General features: G+C 38.4%; 1 protein-coding gene across 4 annotated transcripts; it reads left to right on the forward strand.

Moving 5' to 3' along the window:
• Positions 1-8350: 8350 nt before the first annotated feature.
• TAC1 (tachykinin precursor 1) lies at positions 8351-16467 on the forward strand (the record flags this gene model as incomplete). Of its 4 annotated transcripts, XM_082662039.1 has the most annotated exons (6): positions 8351-8473; positions 9517-9613; positions 10087-10131; positions 10608-10631; positions 12078-12131; positions 15990-16467. In XM_082662039.1, the coding sequence occupies 6 exons, from the start codon at positions 8351-8353 to the stop codon at positions 16037-16039; spliced, it is 393 nt and encodes a 130-aa protein (XP_082518165.1). In that variant the 3' UTR covers positions 16040-16467. The 4 variants fall into 4 exon arrangements, with proteins under 4 accessions (XP_082518165.1, XP_082518167.1, XP_082518166.1 ...); XM_082662041.1 differs by lacking the exon at positions 12078-12131; XM_082662040.1 differs by lacking the exon at positions 10087-10131.
• Positions 16468-24729: the final 8262 nt, after the last annotated feature.

Here is a 24729-nt window from a genome sequence, read left to right on the forward strand (position 1 = left end):
AAATAGCAAACATTAAATAAATGTTTATCGATTTAATTCTTTTTGTAACATGTGCAGAAGGTTGGAGGGTTGAAATACTGTATCCTTTTTCTAGTAGTGTGCCACTTCTGACTTTACTATACCAGGAACTCAAATCAGTTTCTCATAAGAAGTGGCTCTCTGGACAAAGGGACAGCAACACAACAACTAAATGCTTGAAGAAGCAGCATCATGAAACATAGAAGGAAGTAATTAGATTTAGATGCAAGGGATTAGTATTACCTGATGAAACCATGATTATATTACCTGGTTTTGGGTAGAACTGCTTAAAATCCCCTCTGGTGTACCTCAGGTGCTACAGAAACTTGTAATTCTACCTTTGCCTCTGAGTGGCGTCTCTTTCCATGCAGTGGCAAATGCTCAAAAACTCAGAGCCTGGTAATAATGGAGGCTGGAAGGATTTCAAAGAGTGATTGACATGAGTGTGCTTAAAAAGTCAATAAAGCATGTTAGAATTTCCATGAGGCAACAAGAAAAAAAGAGGTGATCATAGCAGCGAGATTTCCCAGGTAAATAACATGTAAAAGGTAAGCCAGTGTGCCAGGGAAGAGAGAAGGAACTTTACCCTGCAGATAACATATTCTTCCACTGTCATATTTGCAGCTACAGCAGTGCTCCAGAGGATTTTCTAAAGTTAGGGAGTCTGGGACAACAAAACAGTAAAGAACTAATGCATCCATGTGATATAGATGATATCCAACAATTCTACAAACATTTACTAGTCAGATAACATGAACATGGTACTATTCCAGGCCTTCTACAACGCCTACAAAATAAAGTAAAAATTGTTAATTCCAGGAAGAAAATCAAAATCTACCATTAGCCACCAAACAAGAGTCACAATCTAATTAATGCACTAATCTTCAAGAACCTGTAGCCAATGAAAGAAGCAGAAAATTCTGGAGCAAAGCAGAGAGAGAGGCCCATCACTGCTTGACTCCACAGGACCCCCGTCTCCCTAACTTTGCCATCACCTTCCAAAAGATTTATTTGTGAATTGATAAAATTCTGAGAATTCTCAATGATGCTATACATGGAGAGAAGAAAACTGAGTGGGCAGATGATTATCTTCTTCCAAAACATAAAGGATACAAGTGGCTGAGAGAAACTGGTGACACCAGGGAATAGAATAGAGCTGACGCTCAGGGAAGTGGAAGGAAGCTGTCAGGCATACAGAACTCAAAGTCCAATGGGGTCGCTCGCCAGAAAGGAACAGACCCTCCAATCAGGGAATTGACATGGAACAAGACACTGCACCAAAATCTCAGGGGAAAGAGCAGAGACTAAGTATTCAGACTGTATCACACCTCATCCAAGTTCCCCCCTCCCCTGTCATTCCCTCAGGCTAAATGTGAACAGAAGGCAAAATTCCTAGTCCTCAGAGGGAAAAAAATCTCCAGTATTATAGAAATAGAGTCAAACAGTCACGCCCAGAGCCACCCAAGCAACACCTAGATGGAGAGAATGGTCCAGAAACTGTGCAAATATATTACACACTGTTTAGGATTCTCCAGAGAAACAGAACCAATAGGATGTGTATGAGTGTATGTGTGCATGTGTGTGGAGAAGGAAAGAGAGGGAGAGATTAGGTTTTTAAGGAATTAGCTCACACAGTTATGGGGGCTGGCAAATCTGAAATCCACAGGGCAGCCTGCCAGGCTGGAAATTCAGCAAGAAGTTGATGTCTTGAGTCCAAAAGCAGTCTGGAGGCAGAATTCCTTCTTCCTTAGGGAACCTCAGTCTTTTTCTCTTAAAACCTTCAACTGATTGGATGAAGCCCACCCATATAATGTAGAATAATGGCTTTACCCAAAGTCTACTGATTCAAATATTAATCACATCTTTAAAAAAAAATACCTTCATGGCAACATCTAGAATGGCATTTGACCAAACTAGGCAACATAGCCTAGCCAAGATGACACATAAAATTAACCATACACACACACACACACACACACACACAGCCACCTAGCATAATAATAGTTAAATGTTCATTGCATGTGCTAAGCACTGTTCTTTACACTTTACATGTATTTACTCATTTCACCCCCACAGCAATCTTATGAGGTAAGTACTATTTATTGTCCCATTTGATGGATTAGAAAATTGAGGCAGAGAGTACATGGCTAGCAAGTGGCTAAGCCTGTATTAAAATTGGTAGCACTTGCTCAAAACTCATGCATTTTACCACTGAACTTGAAGGAAACATAACTAAGGAAACTCCCTCAATTACTTCACACCAAGAACGTCTTAATAAGAACATAAGTTCAATAAAATAAAATTATACCAATAAAATAATAAAGCAATTAAATGAGATGAAAAAGGAAATTACTAATCTATGTGGACAAATTGGGGACTATGCAACATGATTATGGAAATAGTAAGTAATTTAGATACAGAAAGGTGAATTACTGACACAAAAGTCAATTACTACGCAAATAGGAAAAGGTAAAATAACCTAAGTGAATGTGGATGAAAAGGGCAAAGAATTAAAGCAACTTGGTAGAATATTATAGACATTAGATATACATATTACAATAGTATATATATATATATAAATATATTAAGATCCAAAGAAAAACACCATAATATTTTTGAAGTGGAATTTCCATTTAAAAGATATATTCACAAAGACATAATACAGTAGAATTTCCCCAAAATGAAGAGAGAGAATTATCTGCAAAACAAAAACAGTCATGACACGCTAAGAAAATTAGATGTGAGATGCCCAACAAGACATATCCTAATTGAAATATTGAACATCAAGGATAAAGAAAGAATTCCTCAGATATTGAAGCAAAACAGCAAATCACATCCAAGCAGGGGGAAAAACTATCCCACCTCAGAATTCTCCACAACACTCAATTCTGCAAGACAATGAAGCAGTGTCCATAAAGGGCTGAGAAAAATGAAATTTAATTTTTAAATATTATAACTACTTAAGATGTCATTCAAGCATAGGAACCACTGAGAGACATTCACCAGCACAAAAGAACTCAGGGAATACAATATGTATGATTTCTTCTCGAGGAAGAAAAATTTGCTTGACGGTATCATCCACCCAAATAAAAGATGATTGAAAATAAACTTGAGAATGGCAAAGCTAGATTAGAGGGACTGGTGGTGAACACAAATCTGTTTAAATATAGAATGAATAGAAGACAACTAATGAAAGTACAGTAGCAAAAATAATTGTGAATGTTATAAACCTGAATAATGTTAAAATAATAATATAACTATAAAAATTGGGAGGTGGGGGGTAAGGAAGATGGGAGGAAGTTTGAGTGCTAATGTCCTCATCTTTCAAAACAGGAGATAAATAGATACTCTCCAAACATCTATTTTTTAAACTGTTACAAACTAGCCTCTTAATGTTTATCTCCAGATCTTGTTTTATAACATTAATGGGTTATTTTATGGAAAAAGTATCTTGTGGTAAAGAAACATTTTTCACTTTTATTTTGTTTTTCTTCTACTAAAGTCAAATAAAATATAAGCAACCATCTTTTATTAAAAATACTTCCTAGGATCTCATCCTACTTTCATAACTTTCATTTATCTGTGACTATTGCTATAGTCTTCAACATATAATATGCATAGAACTATATTCAAAATAATGTTAAGGGTGGCAATTTCTGAGTTTGTGGTAATTTTTTAAAAAATACATTATTGTATTTTTCTGCATTGCTTTATTTTTTATAAAGAGTAGGTCTTGTTTTACAAAAAGAAAAATATCAGGTGTTTTTTTTCCCTTTAAAAATTGTAGGCAGTATATCAAGATGTTAACTGTGGTTTATTCTGGGTTATGAGAAAATGGATGATAGTATTTTTTCTTTGTGCTTTCCTGAATGTTTTTAATCTACAAACATAAAATATGATTTATTAACTATTTACTTTTTCACCATTCTACTTCTCATACATATGTATTTTACTGATATGTATATTTTCATAAATTCGATGTTTTGGGAAACAAAACAAATAAAGAATAGAAATATCCCAAATAAAAGAAATAAAGAATATAAGTAGTCCAAACCCTGCAATGTTCAAGGAGAAAGAGTGTCAGTAAGTGCATGACCTTACTAGGAGCGCTAAGTTAGCAATTGACAAATGACATGGGAAAAGTGGGAAATGTTTTCTTTGATCAATTTTTTTTCTTTTTTTTTTTTTTTGCGGTACGCGGGCCTCTCACTGTTGTGGCCTCTCCCACTGCGGAGCACAGGCTCCGGACGCGCAGGCTCAGGGGCCATGGCTCACGGGCCCAGCCGCTCCGCGGCATGCTGGATCTTCCCCGACCAGGGCACGAAGCCGTGTCCCCTGCATCGGCAGGCGGATTCTCAACCACTGCGCCACCAGGGAAGCCCCTGATCAATTTTTTATCTCGTTGTTTATTACTCAATTCTATAAAACAGCCTTTGTTTTATGTACTGTGGCACATTTACAACATATAGCATCTGAACAGAGTTATACACCTGGTTACATTGAGCTAGCAGGGAAGAATTTGTGAAATAGCTGTCTTTATTGTTACTTCATAAACCACATCAGCAACTAAGAAAATAAATTAGTCTAAAATGCCCCACTTTGGGTATGGAATTTTACAAGGTGGAGAGGGATATGAATACATATTTGCTTAAAATATGATAACAACAAAAATAAAATAATAATAAAAGGATAAACTAAACCTAAAAGAGATAGTTACTAGAAGGAAGAGGATAGTGGGACAGGGATTGAAAGTATACTTCTTTGAATACATTATGTTTCAAATATTTGAGTTTGGAACTATGTGTTTTATACAATTCTAAAAAAAGCAATTCCTAAAACTCAAAAGCAAAGTGAGCAAATGAACCTACGTGTATTATAGTTGATAGCATAACCATATAGAGAACTTTTAAAATGACTTTAAAACATAGTAACTGGACTGAACATACCTTGTGTGATATATCTTAAAGATTTTTTAAAAATGCAAAAAAAAGCCCTTAGTCTGTTTCTAATAATCATATGGTTGATCATGTTGGCATTGTGCATTGGGATAAAGCAAATGAGTAACAATGTTGATGTCAGTGGGAACTGATATTCTGGCATTGAAGAGAAGATGCAAAATAGAAGAGGTTAGAGAAAGACCCTATAGGATCCTGATTTGAACAGAAAGTTGTCACGATATATTCATGATTTTAAACACACACATACACACATTTTCAGCTCTATTCATTGAAAAAGTCTTGAAACAATGAAGAACTCTGTAGTAGTGTGCACCCATAATACCCAGATTATGGCCTCTAATTATCATTTCTAATTCAAAAGAAACAAGAGCTCCTTAAATGCAAATTGCAGGTTTGAGGCAGGAAATACGCAATTTAAACCTAGAATATCTTGTCTTACCAAAAGCAAGAAAGCACTTAAAGCCTATTTAAGGCATATCAGATATCTCAGGAGTCAATTTGAAAAGTCACTTTCTGGTCACCTTTCTTCTTCTGGCCAAGAAATGGGATAATCTGAGCACCGATTAGAAGGAGGCCTGATTCTATCTTTCTTTGAAGAAATGAAATACTTCAACTGTGTTTAAATCCATGAAGTCATAATAATCCTAAATGGGGGGGCATATTTGAATGTATTAATTTACCAACTCATTTTTTAAATTGGTAAAGGGAATTAATCAAGCACTTATCCCATCTTTCCTAGGTTAGCCATGTCTTAGAGTAACTACATAGTTGTTGAGAAAAAAATTTTCTCTTTATATGGAAGGAATAGGCCAGCTAATAAATTAAAAAAATAAATGATAAAATCATAATAACACTATTTTGAAAGTACTAATAAGTTAATGGATCTAAAATGATCAGCAACAGCTGCTAACTCTCAAAAGGAGAAACAACCAGCTATCACATGCTTCCTAGCAACATATGCAAAGTAACTTTGTCAGAAAAACCAAACCACCATGTCATTAAACTTCTAGATACAACTACCAAGTAATAGGAAATAGAACAGAGGAACAAGTTAAAAGAAACCACTAGGGGTAATCAGCAAACTCCAGAACATAGTACAGTCTACTGAGCAGTTTTATTCATAAAGAGAGAGAGAGAGAGAACTATAGATTAGGGAAGATTTAAGAGATATACAAACCAATTGTAATTTATGAACTTCATTACAATTCTGATTTCAACTAGTAAACTGTATGGGGGTGGGGCTTATGAAACAATGAGGAATATTTGAACACTGACTGGATATTAATGTAAGGAATTATTTTATGTTGTTTTTAGGTGGAACAACAGCATGGTTCTGTTTTTATTTTTTATCCTTCTATAAACATGCTGAAATATTTACAGTTGAAATTATGTCTGAGATTTGCTTTGAAATAATCTGAGTGGTGGGGAAATAGGAAGGGTTTGTAAGTGAAACTTGTAAATCGTTTCAAGTGGATGATTCTCTCTACTTCTGTATATGTTTATAATTTCCTATATAAAAAAGTTATAAAAACAAAGAATATAACGCCTTGCATTGTGAGGCTAGGCCTAAAGAAATGAGATAGACACATGGGAATTTCAAAAGTCAGGGTTATTTAAGAAAGAACAACAAGTATTAGAAGAAAAAATACTGGTTTATATGAATTGCAATAAATTATTTCCTTTATGCACTATACTAAGAACATCAGAATTAACTGGAAAGCATAGTACTTACTAAGGAAAGAGGAGAAAACAACACCACCCCAGATACAACAGTCATTTAGTCTGCAGGGCAAACCATGGGCTCATGGAAAGCTGTGATATCTATACAGATGTTATTTGTCAAATAGTTTCATATTGATAATGACTGCCCAATTAACATCTTCACTACACTTACTTTCATATACAGGAGAAATCTATGAAGGATCTTAAGAGTCCTTTAGTGACAACCAGGAAGAATCCTGTACACCTCTGGCGCGTTTCTTAGTCTTCAGTGAGAAATGGTAGGAGAGAAGCGAAAACGTACCCCTGCTCCAGCATGTAGCTAGCTAGCTTGGAACAAAAGATATCCTAGAATGGCACTGATATAAAAGTTCTACGTGCAATGCCAGGTTTAAATTCCCCTGCCTCCAAAACGTAAAATAATTCTGCTGCCATCATCTGAAATCCTATGGGACTGAAAAATCCTTTCGTATTACTGAAGAAACGCCAGTATTCTAGCTAATTTGGGAGAAAGATGTTCTGCTCGTAGAAAGATACTATTGATATATCTCAGAAACACTTGACACTCTGCAGATGGAAATAGGGGGGAAATGTCTCCCTACCCCCCCCCCATTTGAAGTTCTTCTTTCTTATCTCTTTCTGATTTTCGACAACAATATCTTAATACCCGAAGTTATTTGGCCATCCTTGGAAGTGCAACTTACCCTCTCAAGGGACTTAAAAGTTGCCTAAGTCTGAGGAATGAGTCACTTTGTTCAATTTTGATGAGTAATCTCAGGTGTCATGGAACCCCATTCTGAAGAAAAAGAGGGGAGGGGGCGTCAGATCTGCAAACGGAAGAAGACAGGCCGCTGCGGATTGGATGGCGAGATCTCGATTTTCCTATAATTGCGTCATTTCGAACCCAATTGGGTCCAGATGTTATGCGCACCGACGGATTGCCGTCTCGGAAACTCTCAATCAGACGCAAGCGAAAGGAGAGGAGGCGGCTAATTAAATATTGAGGAGAAAGTCGCGTGGGGAGCGTGTCACGTGGGTCTCGAGGCTCAGCGAACCTGGGATAAATACCGCGCTGCAGCCAGCAGGCAAAAGCGCGAGCTGCTGCGACAGAGAGTGCCGAGCGCCCAGCGAGCGCTCCGACCCGCCGAGGAACCCCAAGGGCTGGTCAGCCGCAGTAAGTGCCTGCGCCCTGCTGGGTGGGCTTTCCGCACCGCGCACCGCTCCGAGGCGGCGTCTAGCAGGGCTGGATGGGCCGCTGCAGCGAGGGACTGCGGGGAGAGAGCTGAGGGACCGCGGGGGGACTGCGGGGAGACGGCAGGGAGACGGCGGCGAGACGGGTATCCCAAGTGCCTTGTCCCTCTTTGTCTTCCACCCGCACAGCCTCCTGGCTTGAAGGTGTGGATTGGTGGGTTGGGAGCTGGGGGAGCTGGGATCTAGGAAGAATAGGATTTGAGAAACTTGAGGGCTTGATTCTCTTTCCTAAAGGGTACCGACAGGACTTTAGCCCTTAGGCGGTTTACCTTGTTTCAATCGACCTTGAGTTCCGTTGTGGGATCGAAAATTCTGCTGCCTCAACTCTCGGATAGAAACCCCCAATACATCTATATTTTTTTCTCTCCTCTGCCTCTTCTCCTCACTCTTCCCAGAAATCCGACATGAAAATCCTCGTGGCCTTGGCAGTCTTTTTTCTCGTCTCCACTCAACTGTTGGCAGAAGAAATTGGAGCCAACGATGATCTGAATTATTGGTCTGACTGGTCCGACAGAGACCAGATCAAGGTGAGACTCGGTCCCAAGATGGCCCGCGCCGTTCTTCATGGGCTTAGGAGGTGTCACTTACCCCCCGCGATAGCATCCTAGTTACCCTAGCGGGCACCGGGACCGCAACCGGAGGCGGTGGAGGCGCGCCGGGAGGGATGTAGAGGAACGCCATCCCCTGGGTCCCACACGAGATTTTGCATCCAAGAACCAAGTTTCCTCCCGAGGGCTGCATCGTCGGGTCTCGGGAACTCTCTGGAGGAATAATACCCTCCCAGGTGATCCCGGAATCCTCACAAGACTGGAAACCTCACAAGGTTTCATCCCCTGGTAACGCGGATTTCGGAGACTCAGGTCCAGCTGCAAGGACCTGGCATTTGGAAATGCTGGGGCAGGGGCAGAGGAGTGCGCGCCCGACGCAGGCAAAAGCAGGGGCAAGTGGCGAGGTGCTGAGGGCTTGGAGGGTCGCAGGTGGGTAGGAGGCTAACTTCCTGCCATGACTTTTACTTTACGGACCTGGAGACGTAGCCGCCAAGTTTTCCTTGAGATTGCTCGCAGGCTATTCGCGCAAGGGAGCGCGCCCCGCCGGAACAGTGAAAGTCGCGCACTGTTAGTTGCTTGTAAAGGGCTGTCACCTTCCCTACCCTCCCCCCGCCATTCCCCCACACACACCTGTGCGCATTTAGGGCGGTGAGAAGCCTCCAAAGCCCGAGCTAGAGATGAACAAAGTCCGGTAGCTGAGCGGCAGATGAATGAGGGTCCCCGGGATGGGAGGAAAGAGGGGAAAGCGAGCAGGGCTTGGAGACGACGAGCCTCCAGCTAACTGGTTAGGGCTAGGCTTCGGGGAGGCGGCGGCGCCGGACATGAATTGGGCGGGGAGGAGTGGAGAGAGGCAACGCCCAGGTGTGGGGAGCACGCCTCGGAGCTGGTTCCCCAACCCTGGCTTGGCCTGTCCCCACCGCCAAGATTTGCCCCAGGCTGGAGCGCACCACCAGAATGACTCTAGTTTGCCGGCGCCTTGCACTGGTTGCCTACACGCCCCTGTCGGTGCGTCTGTCCTCTAGGAGGAGCTGCCCGAGCCCTTTGAGCATCTTCTGCAGAGAATCGCCCGCAGACCCAAGCCTCAGCAGTTCTTCGGATTAATGGGCAAACGGGACGCTGGTGAGATGGGCAGCCATCACCCTCTCTGTCTCTCTGGGCACCGCCCCCACCCCGCCACTCCCACCCCGGAATCCTAGCTCATGCTCAGAGCACGCAGTCTCTCTTGATCTATGAGCAGAGATTTCCACCCTAAAATGGGTATATCTCCCGGAGCGCGACTCTGGCCCTCACCCCGCTAACACACACATACCACGGAGGGAGGGAGAGATCGGTCCAAACCACCAAGAACAGGAACCAACCTTAAGCTAAGTGCTTCCTTGACTAAGGATCCAAACTGACAAAAGAACAGGAAGGCACGGGGCCTCCAGGGGATATCAGAATGTTCTCAGTCCATGTGGAAAACTGACTTTAGACCACTGGGGTTAGATTAGATTTAGCTGCCAGTGTCTCATGATAGAAATATTTCCTTTTCTTGAATTCTCACACCATCAGTGGAACGTGTAAACAGTTAATGTCAATTCGTCTCTTGTCAGATTCCTCAACTGAAAAACAGGTGGCCCTGTTACAGGCTCTTTATGGTAAACATTTCTATAAATCTTTATTTTACTCTTGTGAATGCACATGTATGAAAATGGAGAAGGTCTTTTGTGGGCTAAAATACAGATTCTTGGTTGACTATTGAATAAAGAGATGGGTTTGCTCTCTCTCTCTCTCGAGCATCAAAGCTGACCGGCCTTGAAGATGTATCTCTTATAAGAAAACAAGAGAGGCGGTATGGCCAGGCAGTTCAGGCCTCAGGAGTCTCACAGACCTGAGTTTGAATCTGTGGCCCACATAAATCACTTAAAAGTATTCCTTTTGTTTAAAATATTTTGTTTTTATTATTAATAATTTGGATAGCATTTATGATTCTGCGATATTCCTCAGGATAGTACATGAATGGAAAATGTTGCATTATTTTAAAAATCTATTTTATAATTCTCTTTAAAAGATATAATATAGCTCCTTTAAAACAAATCTATTGTGTTTGTTAATTTTATTTTTCTTTCTATAGGACATGGCCAGCTCTCTCATAAAAGTAAGTTCCAAATTATTTTGACATTTATCATATGCAAATGTAAATTAGATTGAATTCTACTTTACATAATAACTTATTTTCTGTTGTAATGTAGAACTTAATATTTTTAATTAACACAATTTAAGAATGGAGCAGACTCATATTACATCCAGAACATGAATGTTTAAAGCTCTGTTGTTTAAACATATCATACTTACCAAAAGCATGCATTATATTAAAAATCCTTTAACTCCCAGCTGAACTGTTGCTGAATTCCTGACCCATAGAAACTGAGATAATAAAGAAAGAAAGGAAGGAGAGGAAGGAAGGAAGGAATGAAAGAAGGGAGGGAGGGAGGAAGGAATCCTTTAACTCCTGTAAATTGTTAGTTTAAGATAAGAATTTCAATCCTAGGGGTAAAAATCCACCATACATTCCTCTCCCCTCATCCCCACCCCGTCACTTCCACTGAAAAAAACAAAAGCAAAAACAAAAATCTAAGCATTTATAGGCATCTCCTAGTTCATTTTAGTATGCTGGATTCCATGATGATGTCATTTATTAGCGTAATCCAGCAGCCAATTAAGAGGATGGAGTGAATGTCTGAGAATCCATACTAAAGGTAAATATAGATAAAGTTGTAGAAAGTACCAGGGGTCCATCTTAATCACACTCACTTATCCCAAGGTCCACTCACTTACTCCAACTTGGATTTTGATTCACTGGAAGCAGAGTAGAGGCCACACTAAGATAGCAGCCGTGTTCTTAGCTAATGTAGTATAAACCAAGAGACATCCTCCCACTAGAGTTAAAATAATAATCCTTTCCAAAGGCTTCATCTTTGAAAATAAATAAATCTTATTCATATTTACTTTCTCAGGACTTGACTTTCAGGGGAATTATATATAGCAAAATTCCATGTAATGAAAATAAATGTACTTTATTAATGTCAAAACTAATGTACTTTTTCCAAAAGAAATATATTTTAAAATCCAATAAAATAGCACTAGTGAACTTTAGAAGTTTATAATCATCAGGTATAGGAATCTGATTTAACTAAGCTTCAGTTTCCTGAGAAATACAACATATTCAGTAATATGAGGAAATAAGCTTTGATGTTTCTGTCACACAAATGTGAAATTGACTCCCTAAACGTCAAAGCTAGCTCAAATAGCAATATTTAAAACATTTGTATATAAACAGATAAAATACAATATGAATAAAGTGTACTTGCTAATATTTAGATATAGAATGGAGAAAAGTGCTTTCACTGTATTATTTTTATTTAGTGTCATTTATAAGACTTACTAGGAATCTTTATTTCTTCAGGCTCACCAAAACTTGAAATAATTATATATTTATTATATAGGCATATATTTAGAAGCTTGCTTTTTCTTGGTACTAGTTATAACAGTTTATTTCCTCAGAGATATACATATTAAAATACCCCTAAATGTATTTTTCCAGGGCATAAAACAGATTCCTTTGTTGGACTAATGGGCAAAAGAGCTTTAAATTCTGGTATGTATAAAACCATGACTGCAAATAAACAGTACCTTAAATCTACTTCTATTTTCTCTAAGGCATTCTTTTCAAAGTATTAAACAGGAATAATAAAATTAAAATTAGTATTTATGTTGAAAAAATCTAATTGCAATAAATAAATCCAAGAATGCATTTATAGATGATTGAGCTAATATCACCACAATATCAATCTATCCTTCTCAAACTCCCAGTGTCTGCTGCATTTAATCATTACCTAACCTGAATCTTTGGGCTAGTCTAATACCCTTTCCCTTACATCTGTTCAATAAGCCACATTTAACCTTACAGAACTAAGGGGGATGGGGGATGGGGGAGATAAGACGGATAATTTTACTTGTTACCAAGGTAATTGGAAAATCTTACAAAAGGTTAAATCTGACAGTCTTCCAACACAAAAATAAATAAATAAATAAAAACAAATCCATTTTTACAAATCACTTGCTCTTAATGATATTATAGAAGCTCAAACTCTAAACCTCCTGGTGAATGTTTAAGACTAGGAGAGTAACATAGTCTGTTCCAATGCCTTCAAAAACGAACACAATCAAATTATCCTAGAGGGTTATAATCAGTTCTGGCTATAACCCTTAAAGAGAAGGAGTGCCACAATTCTCCTCATAACCCAGTTTAAGTCTGAACAACTCTTTCACTTGATGCAAAGCCTGCATATTTCCTTTCTTTTCTTTAATTTCTTTCTTCTATGTAAATTCCGTATGCATTTATCTGAAAACTCTAATTTCTTAACTCATTCATCACAGTATTTTTATTTATTTATTTATTTTTTTGCGGTACGCGGGCCTCTCACTGTTGTGGCCTCTCCCGTTGCGGAGCACAAGCTCCGGACGCGCAGGCTCAGCGGCCGTGGCTCACGGGCCTAGCCGCTTCATGGCATGTGGGATCTTCCCGGACCGGGGCACGAACCCGTGTCCCCTGCATCAGCAGGCGGACTCTCAACGACTGTGCCACCAGGGAAGCCCCCATAACAGTATTTTTAAGGTTAAATAACCCCTGTATCATTTTCATAGAAACTGGTATTTTGTTAAGCTCATTCAGGCCATATAGTTCGTAGTTTAATTTGAAACTATTCAAATTCTCTTTATTTTACCTTCAGTGAAATTAGAATTAAAATACTAATCATGTAATTAATTAGAAAGTAATCATCACCTGTCTTATCCATTTAGAATATTTCTGGTTTCCTGAAAATCTGTAAGTAAGATATGCTGGCTTAATTAATCTGAAAAAGTCATGCAAAAATGAGGTATCCTAGTATTTTTTTTTTAATTTCATTTTATTTTTGGCTGCATTGGGCCCTCGTTGCAGCACGTGGGCTTTCTCTAATTGTGGTGGGGGGGGGCTACTCTTCATTGCGGTGCGCAGGCTTCTCATTGCAGTGGCTTTTCTTTTTGCGGAGCACAGGTTCTAGACGCACGGGGCTTCAGTAGTTGTGGCTTGAGGGCTCTAGAGCGCAGGCTCAGTAGTTCTGTCGACCCCTGGGCATGTGGTATCTTCGCGGAACAGGGATCGAACCTATGTCCCATGCATTGGCAGGTGGATTCTTAACCACTGAGCCACCAGGGAAGTCCAAGGTATCCTCCTATTTATATTGGTTCTCTACCTTCCAGATTTAGACACTACATTTATATTTCTTCGTCCGTAATTTGGAGGCTTCTCAAGTTTAAATTTTAAAGAAGTTACCAGTGTACCTAATGAAAAACTAAAATTGTTTTATTAGTATGTATTATCTTCCAGCTTTTGGAAATGGAATATAAGTTTAAACCACACTGGCTTTATTTGTATCAGAAGTGTACACTAGCCCTTATATACCTGTGGTTTTCTTGATAATCACACCAGTCAACAACTTTCCATTTTCAGAATTGATAAAAGGTTTCAGAACATGCTTAACTTTACAAATAATATAGATATGTGCAATTTGAACAAATTAGATGCTATTAAATGTACTTAAAATAATATAATTATAGATAATATTAAATAGAATCACTGTATGAATCAGAGTCAATTTATGACTAAATCTTTGCTCCTCCATTTTAGTTTAGAAAATATAAAAGGAAAAAATGGGCAAGCATGTAATTTATACCCAATCGGGTACCTTTTCATATAATCAGTTGAGGCAAGGTTATCATAGACACCTTCTACAGCCATCCGATCCTTACCCTTTTGGGGTCACAGACCCCTTTGACAATCTGAGTAATCTAGAAAGTGTCTTCCCAGAGAAACCCTTATCAGCTCATACACACAAACATTTACATATGGTTTTAGAGGGTTCAAGGACCAGGTAAGAAACTCTGCTTCCAATTAAGAGAACATTGTATTTCAGCTCAATCACTAATGTCTTTGGTTAGTTTACATTCGCATTCCCTTCCCTTCTCTGAGGAACAACATTATGTTACCGAAAGCTTGTCAGGAACTGAACTTGTGCTGATCACCCTCCTCCTCCTACAAACAAACCAGGGTCAGAAATGGACTGTTTCTTTCCTTCAGAACTGCCAAGATTGGGCCTCAGACTATTCCACCCCAGAAGTGTGTGCATGATTGACATAAAATATTCTCCTTATTGTTAACCTCACTTAAGGGAATCTTGGATGCTAATGAGAACCTGCTCAGTGGTAAAAGGGGAAAGTGATAACACTGGAGGCTTCACCTACCTACTCTTTCATCATATCCTTCTCACTGAGAAAATTGTTTAGAGTGGCACCTATGATTCCTACATGTCTTTCACAATTCTTTCTACTATTTCTATTTAAATTCAGTATTTTATACATGCATACTGAATTTTTAAAAGCACAGCAGTTTGACTACAATGTAAATCTAAGTGTATAAAATAAAGTATTAGATAAAATGATGAAAATATATACTTAAGTATTTTGATCACAGCAATCTGATCCTTACCCTTTTGTGGCTGCAGACCCCTTTGAAATTATATTTAATAATATAATATAATGTAATTTGGTACTTTTTTCTGTCCATATAGTCAAAGTACTTAAGTTACTTGCTAGCTATATGTTAAATACCTTTGGAAGCAGTGATTAATCTTTCACAGGCCATTAGGGTGCTAGGAGGTAAGTTAAACTATGTTGTATTTAGATGGTTCAGTTGCCCTACTTATAGACAATGAGATTGTTTTTAGTCTCAAGGACAATGTGTCATTGGGAGGAATCCACAAGATAGGAAGAGACCCTCACGCCATTAAGTACCCTTATACCAGAAATCAGCAAACTTATTCTGTAAAGAGCCAGATAGTAAACATTTTAGACTATGTGAGCCATACAGTCTCTGTAGCAACTACTCAGGTCTTCCATTTTAATGTTAAAGTAGGCATAGACAATACATAAATTAATGGGTGTGGTCATATTCCAATAAAACATTATTTACAAGAAAAGATAGTGGGCTGCATTTGGTCCATGGCCTGTAGTTGGTTGACTCTGTCCTAGAATAAAAGTCCCACATTTTGCTTTCATCCTCCTACTATTCCTGTTTACTTTAGGCATTGTCCTTTCTATAAATCACCATGGTGTCCGCCACTGCTTGAGAAAGCTGTGGAGAATCAATGTTGCAGTATACTGTGGAAATACACTTTGGGGGCACCAAGTCTATGAGGATGACCAAAATAACCAAGAATTCTGTGGACAGATCACTTCCAATCAGGATAAAGACTGAGGCCCGATTGGAAGATGTGCAAATAAGACTCTTAGAAATACTTCAATGGAGTGAAAAAAGTAATTATGAGTTTAAAATAAGTTTCTGTATGCCTTGAACTTTGTTTAACTGTGTCAGTGAATCTTCTTAACAAACCCTTTACCTTATCTTTGTTCTCAGTGGCTTATGAAAGGAGTGCAATGCAGAATTATGAAAGAAGACATAAATAAACTACCTAATGTATTATTCATTGAGCTTCATTTGTGTCAATGGCCAAGGCAAGATAAAATGAGACATGCGCTATGAGGAATAATTATTTATTTAATAATAATTGTTGTTTTGAGTTGAAAACTCAAAAAGTATTTATTTTTCATATTGTGCCAATATGTGTTGTAAAAGTGTGTTGTAATTCTAATATGACAACTCGCTCAGAAGTAGAAGTCAGTGGTAATTTCTCAACAAAGCACAGTATTCAATGAAGTCGTAAAAGCCTATCAGAGATATAGTCTCCAAAGAAAGAAACCATTTCTCTTTGTTGGCAGCAGTCACATCAGCTACTACTAAAGAAAGGAGACTCACAGATAGGCTGTGCTTCTCCATTTGTTTTCATGGTGAAAGTGTACTAAGACTTGGTACCAAACTGTGTTTGTATCCCTGCAGCATGTTTTATGTTTTGTGACTATATAGAGATGTTTCAAAATTTTAATGTGATTCTAAGGTCTTTATTTTATTGTACAATGTGTTGTGATAGTTTACATTTTAAATAAAAGAAAAAATATCTTGAGAATTGGGTCTTATTCTTTCATTAACATTTATGTCAAATCAGCAACCTTTCTTTTAGTAGATGAAATATGTTCCAAGCTGTTTTTGGCTGCTAAATACTGAAACAGAAAACTACTAAATCTCTCTTTCTTAAGGAGAATGAGCAAAATGTAATCCCAGTTTCTCTCTCACACACACTTTTGGCACAGGATCATTCATGGAGAAAACAATTACATTCTGGTCCCCAAAACAGTTAAGGCTCAATTCCGTTTATATGTGCTTATGATTTACTTTTACAAATAGGATCATCTATTTTAAAGATGCATTTCACTGGTTATTTCCTTGTTGTGCAAAACATCAGCACACTACCATTTCAGCCGTGTTTAAAGCCCAGGAATAAATGCAGCAGTGTTTGAGTCTCACTAGAATCAAGACACCAAACCAAACTCTCACAAAGGTCACTGGAGGATGATACAGAAAGATAGAGAGCTGATAATATGGCATCACCCCCATAACAAAGATAAGAGCCTCTTTCTTGCATATCTAAAGACTGCCTGTGAATTGCTAGTGCCCTTAACACTCCAGCAGAAGCACGAGTATCAGAAATACAGGGCAATCAGAGGGAAGCTCTTGTGTATTTATTTAAGGGGAAGCATTACTAAGTGTCCTTGGAATCATTTTCTGATTGCATAAGAGAGTGTGAAATATTGACAAGTGGTAAATCAACTCAGGACAAACATTGCTCAGTGAAATAAAACTCTGTGAGTTTATTCTGGACTGGTGACTGTTGTTCATCAACATTAAAACCACTTGTGGGGGGCTTCCCTGGTGGCTCAGTGGTTGAGAGTCCGCCTGCCGACTGTTCGTGCCCCGGTGCGGGAAGATCCCACATGCCGCAGAGCGGCTGGGCCCGTGAGCCATGGCCGCTGAGCCTGCGCGTCCGGAGCCTGTGCTCCACAACGGGAGAGGCCACAACAGTGAGAGGCCCGCGTACCGCAAAAAAATAAAATAAAATAACAAACACTTGTGGAACAGGAGCGCTAAAGCATATTTTCATCTTTATATATTTAAATGAATAATTTGTTCAAAAAACTCCAATGAACTAATTTTCCTTATCACACAATACATTTAAATGCTACAAATTATATTATGATAAGCCAAAAGGAGAAAATCAGAGTCATCTAGAACCCCATTCCCCAACAGTAATGTTTGATGTTCTATTTAATAATAACAATAATTGTAACATAGAATCATCATCATAATAATAGCTTCATAATATATATTTAATCACTCATTGAAGGAAGTATTATTATTATCATCATTTTACATTTGAGGATATGAAGCTCAAAGAAATGTTGGGGTCGGAGATTATAATATGAGAGGAGTCAGGATTAGAAGGGAATTATTAGGCAGAAATAACAATGAGATTGATGAAGCAAACTGGCATAGCGACAAAACTGAATACTATGACATCACTTAAAATGGCATTATGGTGTGTTTAGTGACATGAAACAACATATATGGTATGTTTTTAGGCACAAAGCAGTATTTCTGCATTGTATGTACATATATTTTTGTGCATAGATGTTTTAACAGGAAGGAACCATGTAATGGATAAGAGTGCGGGGTTCAGAGTCAAACTACTCCATCACTTAATGGCTGTGTGATGATGGGCAAGTCCCTTCACTTCTTTCTGCCTTGTTTTCATCATCAGTAAAACTGGACTAATGATGCTGTCCAGTACTATCATACACCACTCTACACAGTGGACAGTAGCCAGGTGGAGCTTAGGAGAGGGTCGTGGGACATGATGCATGTCAAGCTTTGAGCACCATCTCTGACACACAGCAAGCATTCTGTGAATGTTACCTGATGCCATTGTTAGCTACTCTCCAAAATCCCCAAAGAGAAAATTAGCACTATATGATAGCCACTAAAATGGTTTTTATAGACACACTAAAGAAGTAGTAGCAGCATCGGTAGTTTCTAAATAGTTACCACACAAATTAAATCTGGGGCCGTCTCACAAATAGAGTGGCGCCTTGTGCTGTGCATCACTGCACTAGACAGTCCCCACAGCCCCATCCCTCTCTGAGATTCTATAAATCTCTGCAGCAGGATTGAACAGTGCTGGGTGAAGACCATTGTCTGCCAGGCCACACCCCTGTCTGCTCTCCCTCCAGGCCCAGAAACCTAGCAACCGCTGAGCAGGAAAGAGAGTGACTTCAACTTGAAGTTTGTACTCATGAAATATTTATTGTTACTTCCCCTCTGTGGCATACTTCCTTCAACTAAAATGAGTTTTCTTCACCTATATTCTTTCTAAAATACTTTTACTCTGTTACAAAACAGCAAAAAGCTCAATCTGTATAGTTAAGTTACCACAATATTGCTTTGGTTTGGGGTTTGTTTTTTGATTTTGGTTTTGTTTTGGTCAGGATCCAGAGCAAAAATAAATGACACTCAGGCTGAGTCATTAGAGGAAGATTTAATAAAGGGACTAATCACAAAAGTGTGGGCAGGATGTAGAGAAGCCAGCAATGGAATGTGGTCTCCAGGCTAACATCCTTGGAGCCACTGTGTTCCCTAGGCCTGAAGGATCAAGATGAGGAAGTGAGGGTCTCTATGTGCCAAGGGCCGCCTGGCAGCTGTTGTCTTCATTAGAGGACGAACCAACACAGGATAATCAGTATGGGGGAGAGAGTGGGGAGGTCAGTGTATAAATGCCCCAACCTCAATCTCCTCCCCCTGTCTGATATGCTCTTGTTGCCTCCATTGGGTAAACCCATCTAGAAAACAAAGGGCTCAGAGCCCTGGGTGCTGTCCACACTGGAAAGCTGCACAGACAGGGCACCAAAGCTGGTGGAAAAAGCTGGTGAGCACATTGGGAGGTGGAAAAGGAAGATGCTCAATACATCAAGTATCCCATTATTTTGAATCAAAAGGAAACTCATAAGCAGAAATTCAAATAGAGAAATGTAGAGAGTAAAAATAAAAGTCCTTATCTGAACACCAATTCTACTCCCGAAGGATATAGTTTCATGTGGATCCATCCAAAGAAACAAACAAAATTAATCTTATTTCAACTTGAGCACATGCTGAAATCTCCCCTTTTAACACCAAATCATTATAAGAATTTTTAAAAGGTACATACATTTTTAAAAGAAATTAATAATTACATTGGGATTTGTGAAAAACAGAGAAAGGACTTTTGGTGGGCCAGAAATTACACAGTTTCTGGAAAAAGAAAGCACAGGGAAGCCACAGCTGTAAGCCATGGTCCTGGCAGGAAAATGCGGAGACTGCAAAGGAAGGTGCTAACCCCAGAATAGGGAATTGACCACTGCAGAACGGACTTCTCATCAGCAATACTGGGTGCCATGAGATCCAGAAACAAAATCTAAAAGTTCTTAAGGAAAATAATATTCAGCCAAATTATGAATTTGTGAAAGAAGAAAAACCACCTAAAAGCTGTTAGCTTAAGCCTTTATTAAAACCATCACAACAGGTGAATTGCTCAAGATGGCTGTTCTGCAGGAGAGCAGATAGCCTAAAGAATTCACATGTTAGACTGATGAAGGTCAGTCAAAGTTCCACTATCTGTACAACTATTGTCAAAACAATTCTGAGAATTGTTCACAGTTCTGATTCTCGGAAGTTATAGGGAACTTAACGCTGCATTAGTCATGGGACAGGATTTAATAAGACCAACCTAACCCTCAAGACTTCACCACAGAACTGTTAGAACTAACAAATTCAGTAAAGTTGCAGAATACAAAATCAACATACAAAAATAATCTTGTATTTCTATATAATAACAACTATTCTGCTGAAAAAGAAATGAAGAAAACAATCCCATTTACAATAGCATCAAAAACAATTAAATACTTAGGAATAAATTTAACCAAGTAAGCAAAAGATCTGTACGCTGAAAATTATAAAGCACTAATGAAAAAAATTGAAGAAGACACAAATAAATGGGAAAAGAGTCTGTGCTCATGGATTGGAATTATTAATATTGTTAAAATATCCATACTACCCGAAGTGTTTTACACATTCAAGGTAATCCCTATTGAAATTCCAAGGGCACTTTTCACAGAAATAGGAAAACAATCTGAAAATGTGTATGGAATCACAAAAGACCCCAAATAGCCAAAGCAATCTGGAGAAAGAAGAACAAAGCTGGAGGCATCATACTTCCTGATTTCCAACTATATTACAAAACTGTAGTATTCAAAACAATATAATGCCAGCACAAAAACAGATACGTAGACCAATGGAACAGAATCGAGAGCCCAGAAAGAAATCCACACACATAGTCAACTAATATTTGACAAGGAAGCCAAGGATACTCAATAGGGAAAGGATAGTCTCTTCAATAAATAGTGCTGGGTAAACTGGATACTCACGGCCAAAAAAATGAAATTGGACACCTATCTTACACCTCTCACAAAAAATAACTTGTAATGGATTAAAGACTTAAATGTAAGACCTCGAACCATAAAACTCCTAGAAGAAAACACAGGGAAAAATCTCCTTGACATTGGTCTTGGCAATGATTTTTGGATATGACACCAAAAGCACAAGCAGCAAAAGCAAAAATCAACAATTGGAATTACATCAAACTTATCAACAAAATGAAAAGGCAACCTGTGAAATGGGAGAAAACATTTGCAAATTATGTATCTGATAAGGGGTTGATATCCAAAATACATAAAGAACTCATAAAACTCAATAGCAAAAAAATAAAATACAAAACAAAACAAACAAACAAACACCAAATGACACAATTTAAAAATGGGCAGAGGACCTGAATAGACATTTTTCCAAACAAAGCATACAGATGGCCAACAGGTACATGAAAAGATGCTCAACATCACTAATCATCAGTGAAATGCAAATCAAAACCGCAATGAGATATCACCTCACACCCATTAGAATGGCTGTTGTCAAAAAGACAAGAGATAACAAGTGTTGGCTAGGATGCAGAGAATAGGGAACCCTTGTACACTGTTAGTGGGAAGACAGTTGTTGGGGCAAAAATTATGGGAAGAAATTAAAAGCTAAAGAGAGAGAGAAATAAACCCCAAATTGACAACTCCTCAAATAGGAGAGAATGTACCTCAATAGGGGACATTTTCAGCAGGTATTACATTCCGTCAATTCCCTAAACTTTGTATTAATCTCGATTCTTTAAAATATTTTCCAATGTAATCTTCTTCCTCAAAGCTAGTTTACATACATGTAAGAAAATTATTTTCTAAAATAAACCAATTAACATGGAGTTAATTTCTAATCTTTATTGAGTCATTATTTTACATAAAGAAATATTTAAGGAAGTTAAAAAACTTCCTCTATGGCTATTTCATATAGTGGTATTCTTTCTTAATACACATTAATGGCCTCTTCTAAATAGGTAATAAGTCTATTACATAAATACATCATTCTGCATTTGTAACCTTTTTAAAATCCTGATTCAGTTATGTTAGGCTATGAAAATGTATTCTATAATTCCACAGAAATACATTTGGATTTTTAAAAATTCCATTGTAATGGCTTCCTTGATGCCTATTTTATGCGACTCCAACCCATAATGATGGAGGTTGGGTTTCTTTTGTACCAATTCAGAAAAGTAAAAATTATGTTGCATTACTCAGGCATAATAGGTCAGAAAAATTGGTTCATTCACTCACCTATTTATTCATTCACTGTCCATTCATTCACCACTTGTCAATTGTCCTTTAGCTGTAAAACATTGTGATAAGTAAATTAGACAGTGATACTGACATCAAAGCACTCACTATCTTATGGGAGGATGAGATATGCCCAAATAATAATAATATGCCCAAATAATATGTAGTGATTGCCATAAGAGAGATACAAATAAAGTGTGATTAGCCTTGCGATGGCAGAGACCATGTCCCTCTGGCTTTCTGGTAAACCTTTATATCTAGAATAGTGCTGGCTCATAGAAGGTGCTCATACTTGCTGAATGGGGGAAAAAAGAAATGAATGAATAAAAGAGGAGGTGGTATTTAATCTAGGTTTTAGTGATGGAAGGATCTGCTTATGGGAAGATAAAGAAGGAAAGTTTCAAGAACCAAGGTCATGCTTATGAATCTTATTTTGATCACTCTAATTCTCAGTTTTTTTCCAGCTGAGCAATAAGTGCCTCAAGCCTCCCTTTGGTCCCAAGCCTCCATTTCCACACTGTCCTGTCACAACCACTTGAGAAATCATCAATGAACATAAAGGCAAATGTAGTCCCAGAAACTAGGGAAAATTTTTTGAACCATGGTCCATCCATCAGATGAATTCTTTCCTTTCCAAAGGAGTCACCTTGAGGTTTATGGACTTAGTTCCACGATGTTGACATTATTCACTATACCCTTAGAACTCTGGAAATTGCTTCCAGAATCTGTATCAGCTCTTTATAAACATCCACAATGGTTACATTTTTATTCTTTAAGAGCAGCTTTGATATTTAGGAGTCCTGATATTTTCTCCACTTAAATATTCAAGTAGGTCAGTTCAGGAACATTATTATTAAATATCTTAAAGAGATACCAAAATCACGTCCCCAGAATATTTGCTGTATGTGATGACAAACCATGTAAAGTGATAAGGAGACTAGCTTAGATGGTTACATTACCATTTTATTTAAATAAATCCTCAACTACGCACTGTAATGTAATGGCATATTTTTTTCAGCAATGGAACATTGATTTTTATTTTAATAATTTGATGTTTTAATTTTTATTTTATTAACATAAGAACACAACAAGAGATCTACCCTCTTACAATTTTTTTAAGTGTACAATACATTATTGTTAATTATAGGAATGATGATATACAGCAGATCTCTAGAGCTTATGTATCTTGCTGAAGTGAAACTTTATGCCCATTGATAAGTAACTCCCCATTTCTCCCTCCCTCCAACCCCTGGCAACCACTATTCCACTCTTTGCTTCTATGAATTTGACTACTTTAGATACCTCATAGAAGTAAAATCATGCAGTATTTGTCTTTCTTGACTGGCTTATTTCACTTAGCATAATGTCCTCAAGGTTCATCCATGTTGTCGCATACTGCAGAATTTCCTGTTTGGGGAAGGCTTAATAGTATCCCATTGTGTGTACATACCACATTTTCTTTATCCATTCATCTATCTGTGGACTTTTAAGTTGTTTCCACATCCTTAGCTATCGGGACTAGTTCTGCAATGAACATAGGAGTGCTAATCTCTTCAAGATCCTGATTTCAATTCTTTTGGATAAACACCCAGAAGCTGGGTTGCTGAATCACATGGTTACTCTCTTTTTAATTTTTTTGAGGAATCTCCATAATTTTTTATATAGTAGCCACACTATTTTGCAAATTTTCCTACGAACTTTGTGCAAGGATTTGTAAGGGGATATTTTCTAAAATCTCAATGGAACTGTTTTTGAACCCAAGTTCATGTGCCCGATGCACAGTGAGGCCAAACGATCTGAAATGTCGAGTTTGGAGCAGAGAAAGGTTTATTGCAAAGGCCAAACAAGGAGTACAGAAGCTCAGCTCAAAAGACCCAAACTCTCCAATGGTCTTCAGAGAAGTGTTTTTAACGGCAAGTTTTGGGGAGAGGGCTGCAGGATGCATGCCTTTCTTCTAATTGGTTGGTGGTGAGGTAATAGGGTGGTGTTCCACCAGTCCTAGTCATCAGCCTTTTGGTTCCAACCAGTTTGGGGTCTATGTGTTTGTGCTCAGCCTGAAGTTAGCGTCTTCCACCTGGATGGGGGGCCTTAGTTCCTATAAATGAACTCAAAGACATATCAGATTGCTATGTATATTCCTTGAGGAGGAAATAGGACTCTGCTTTACCACTGCATTATTGTTTCTATACTGCTTTTCCTTTGTTTTGGCATTTCCACACTTCCATAATTAGTAACTGTTTGAATCTTCCCTTTGTAACTCTAGGAATATCTAGGAGGCTTTTGTACCCAGTAGGGCTCTGCAGGATTCTGCTCGGTTTCAATCCCCCCTTTTCTTTGATACTCTTCAATCTTGAGGGGGAACAGGTACAGGACAAGAAAGGGAATAAAGTTTTGGATAGAGAGGTTAATCATGAACTTCGCAGAGGATCTTAGCTTTACAAGGACTCAGTTTCAGAACTGAAAAA

Source organism: Grampus griseus, assembly GCF_964374135.1.
Source record: "Grampus griseus genome assembly, chromosome: 9".
NCBI lineage: Eukaryota > Metazoa > Chordata > Mammalia > Artiodactyla > Delphinidae > Grampus > Grampus griseus.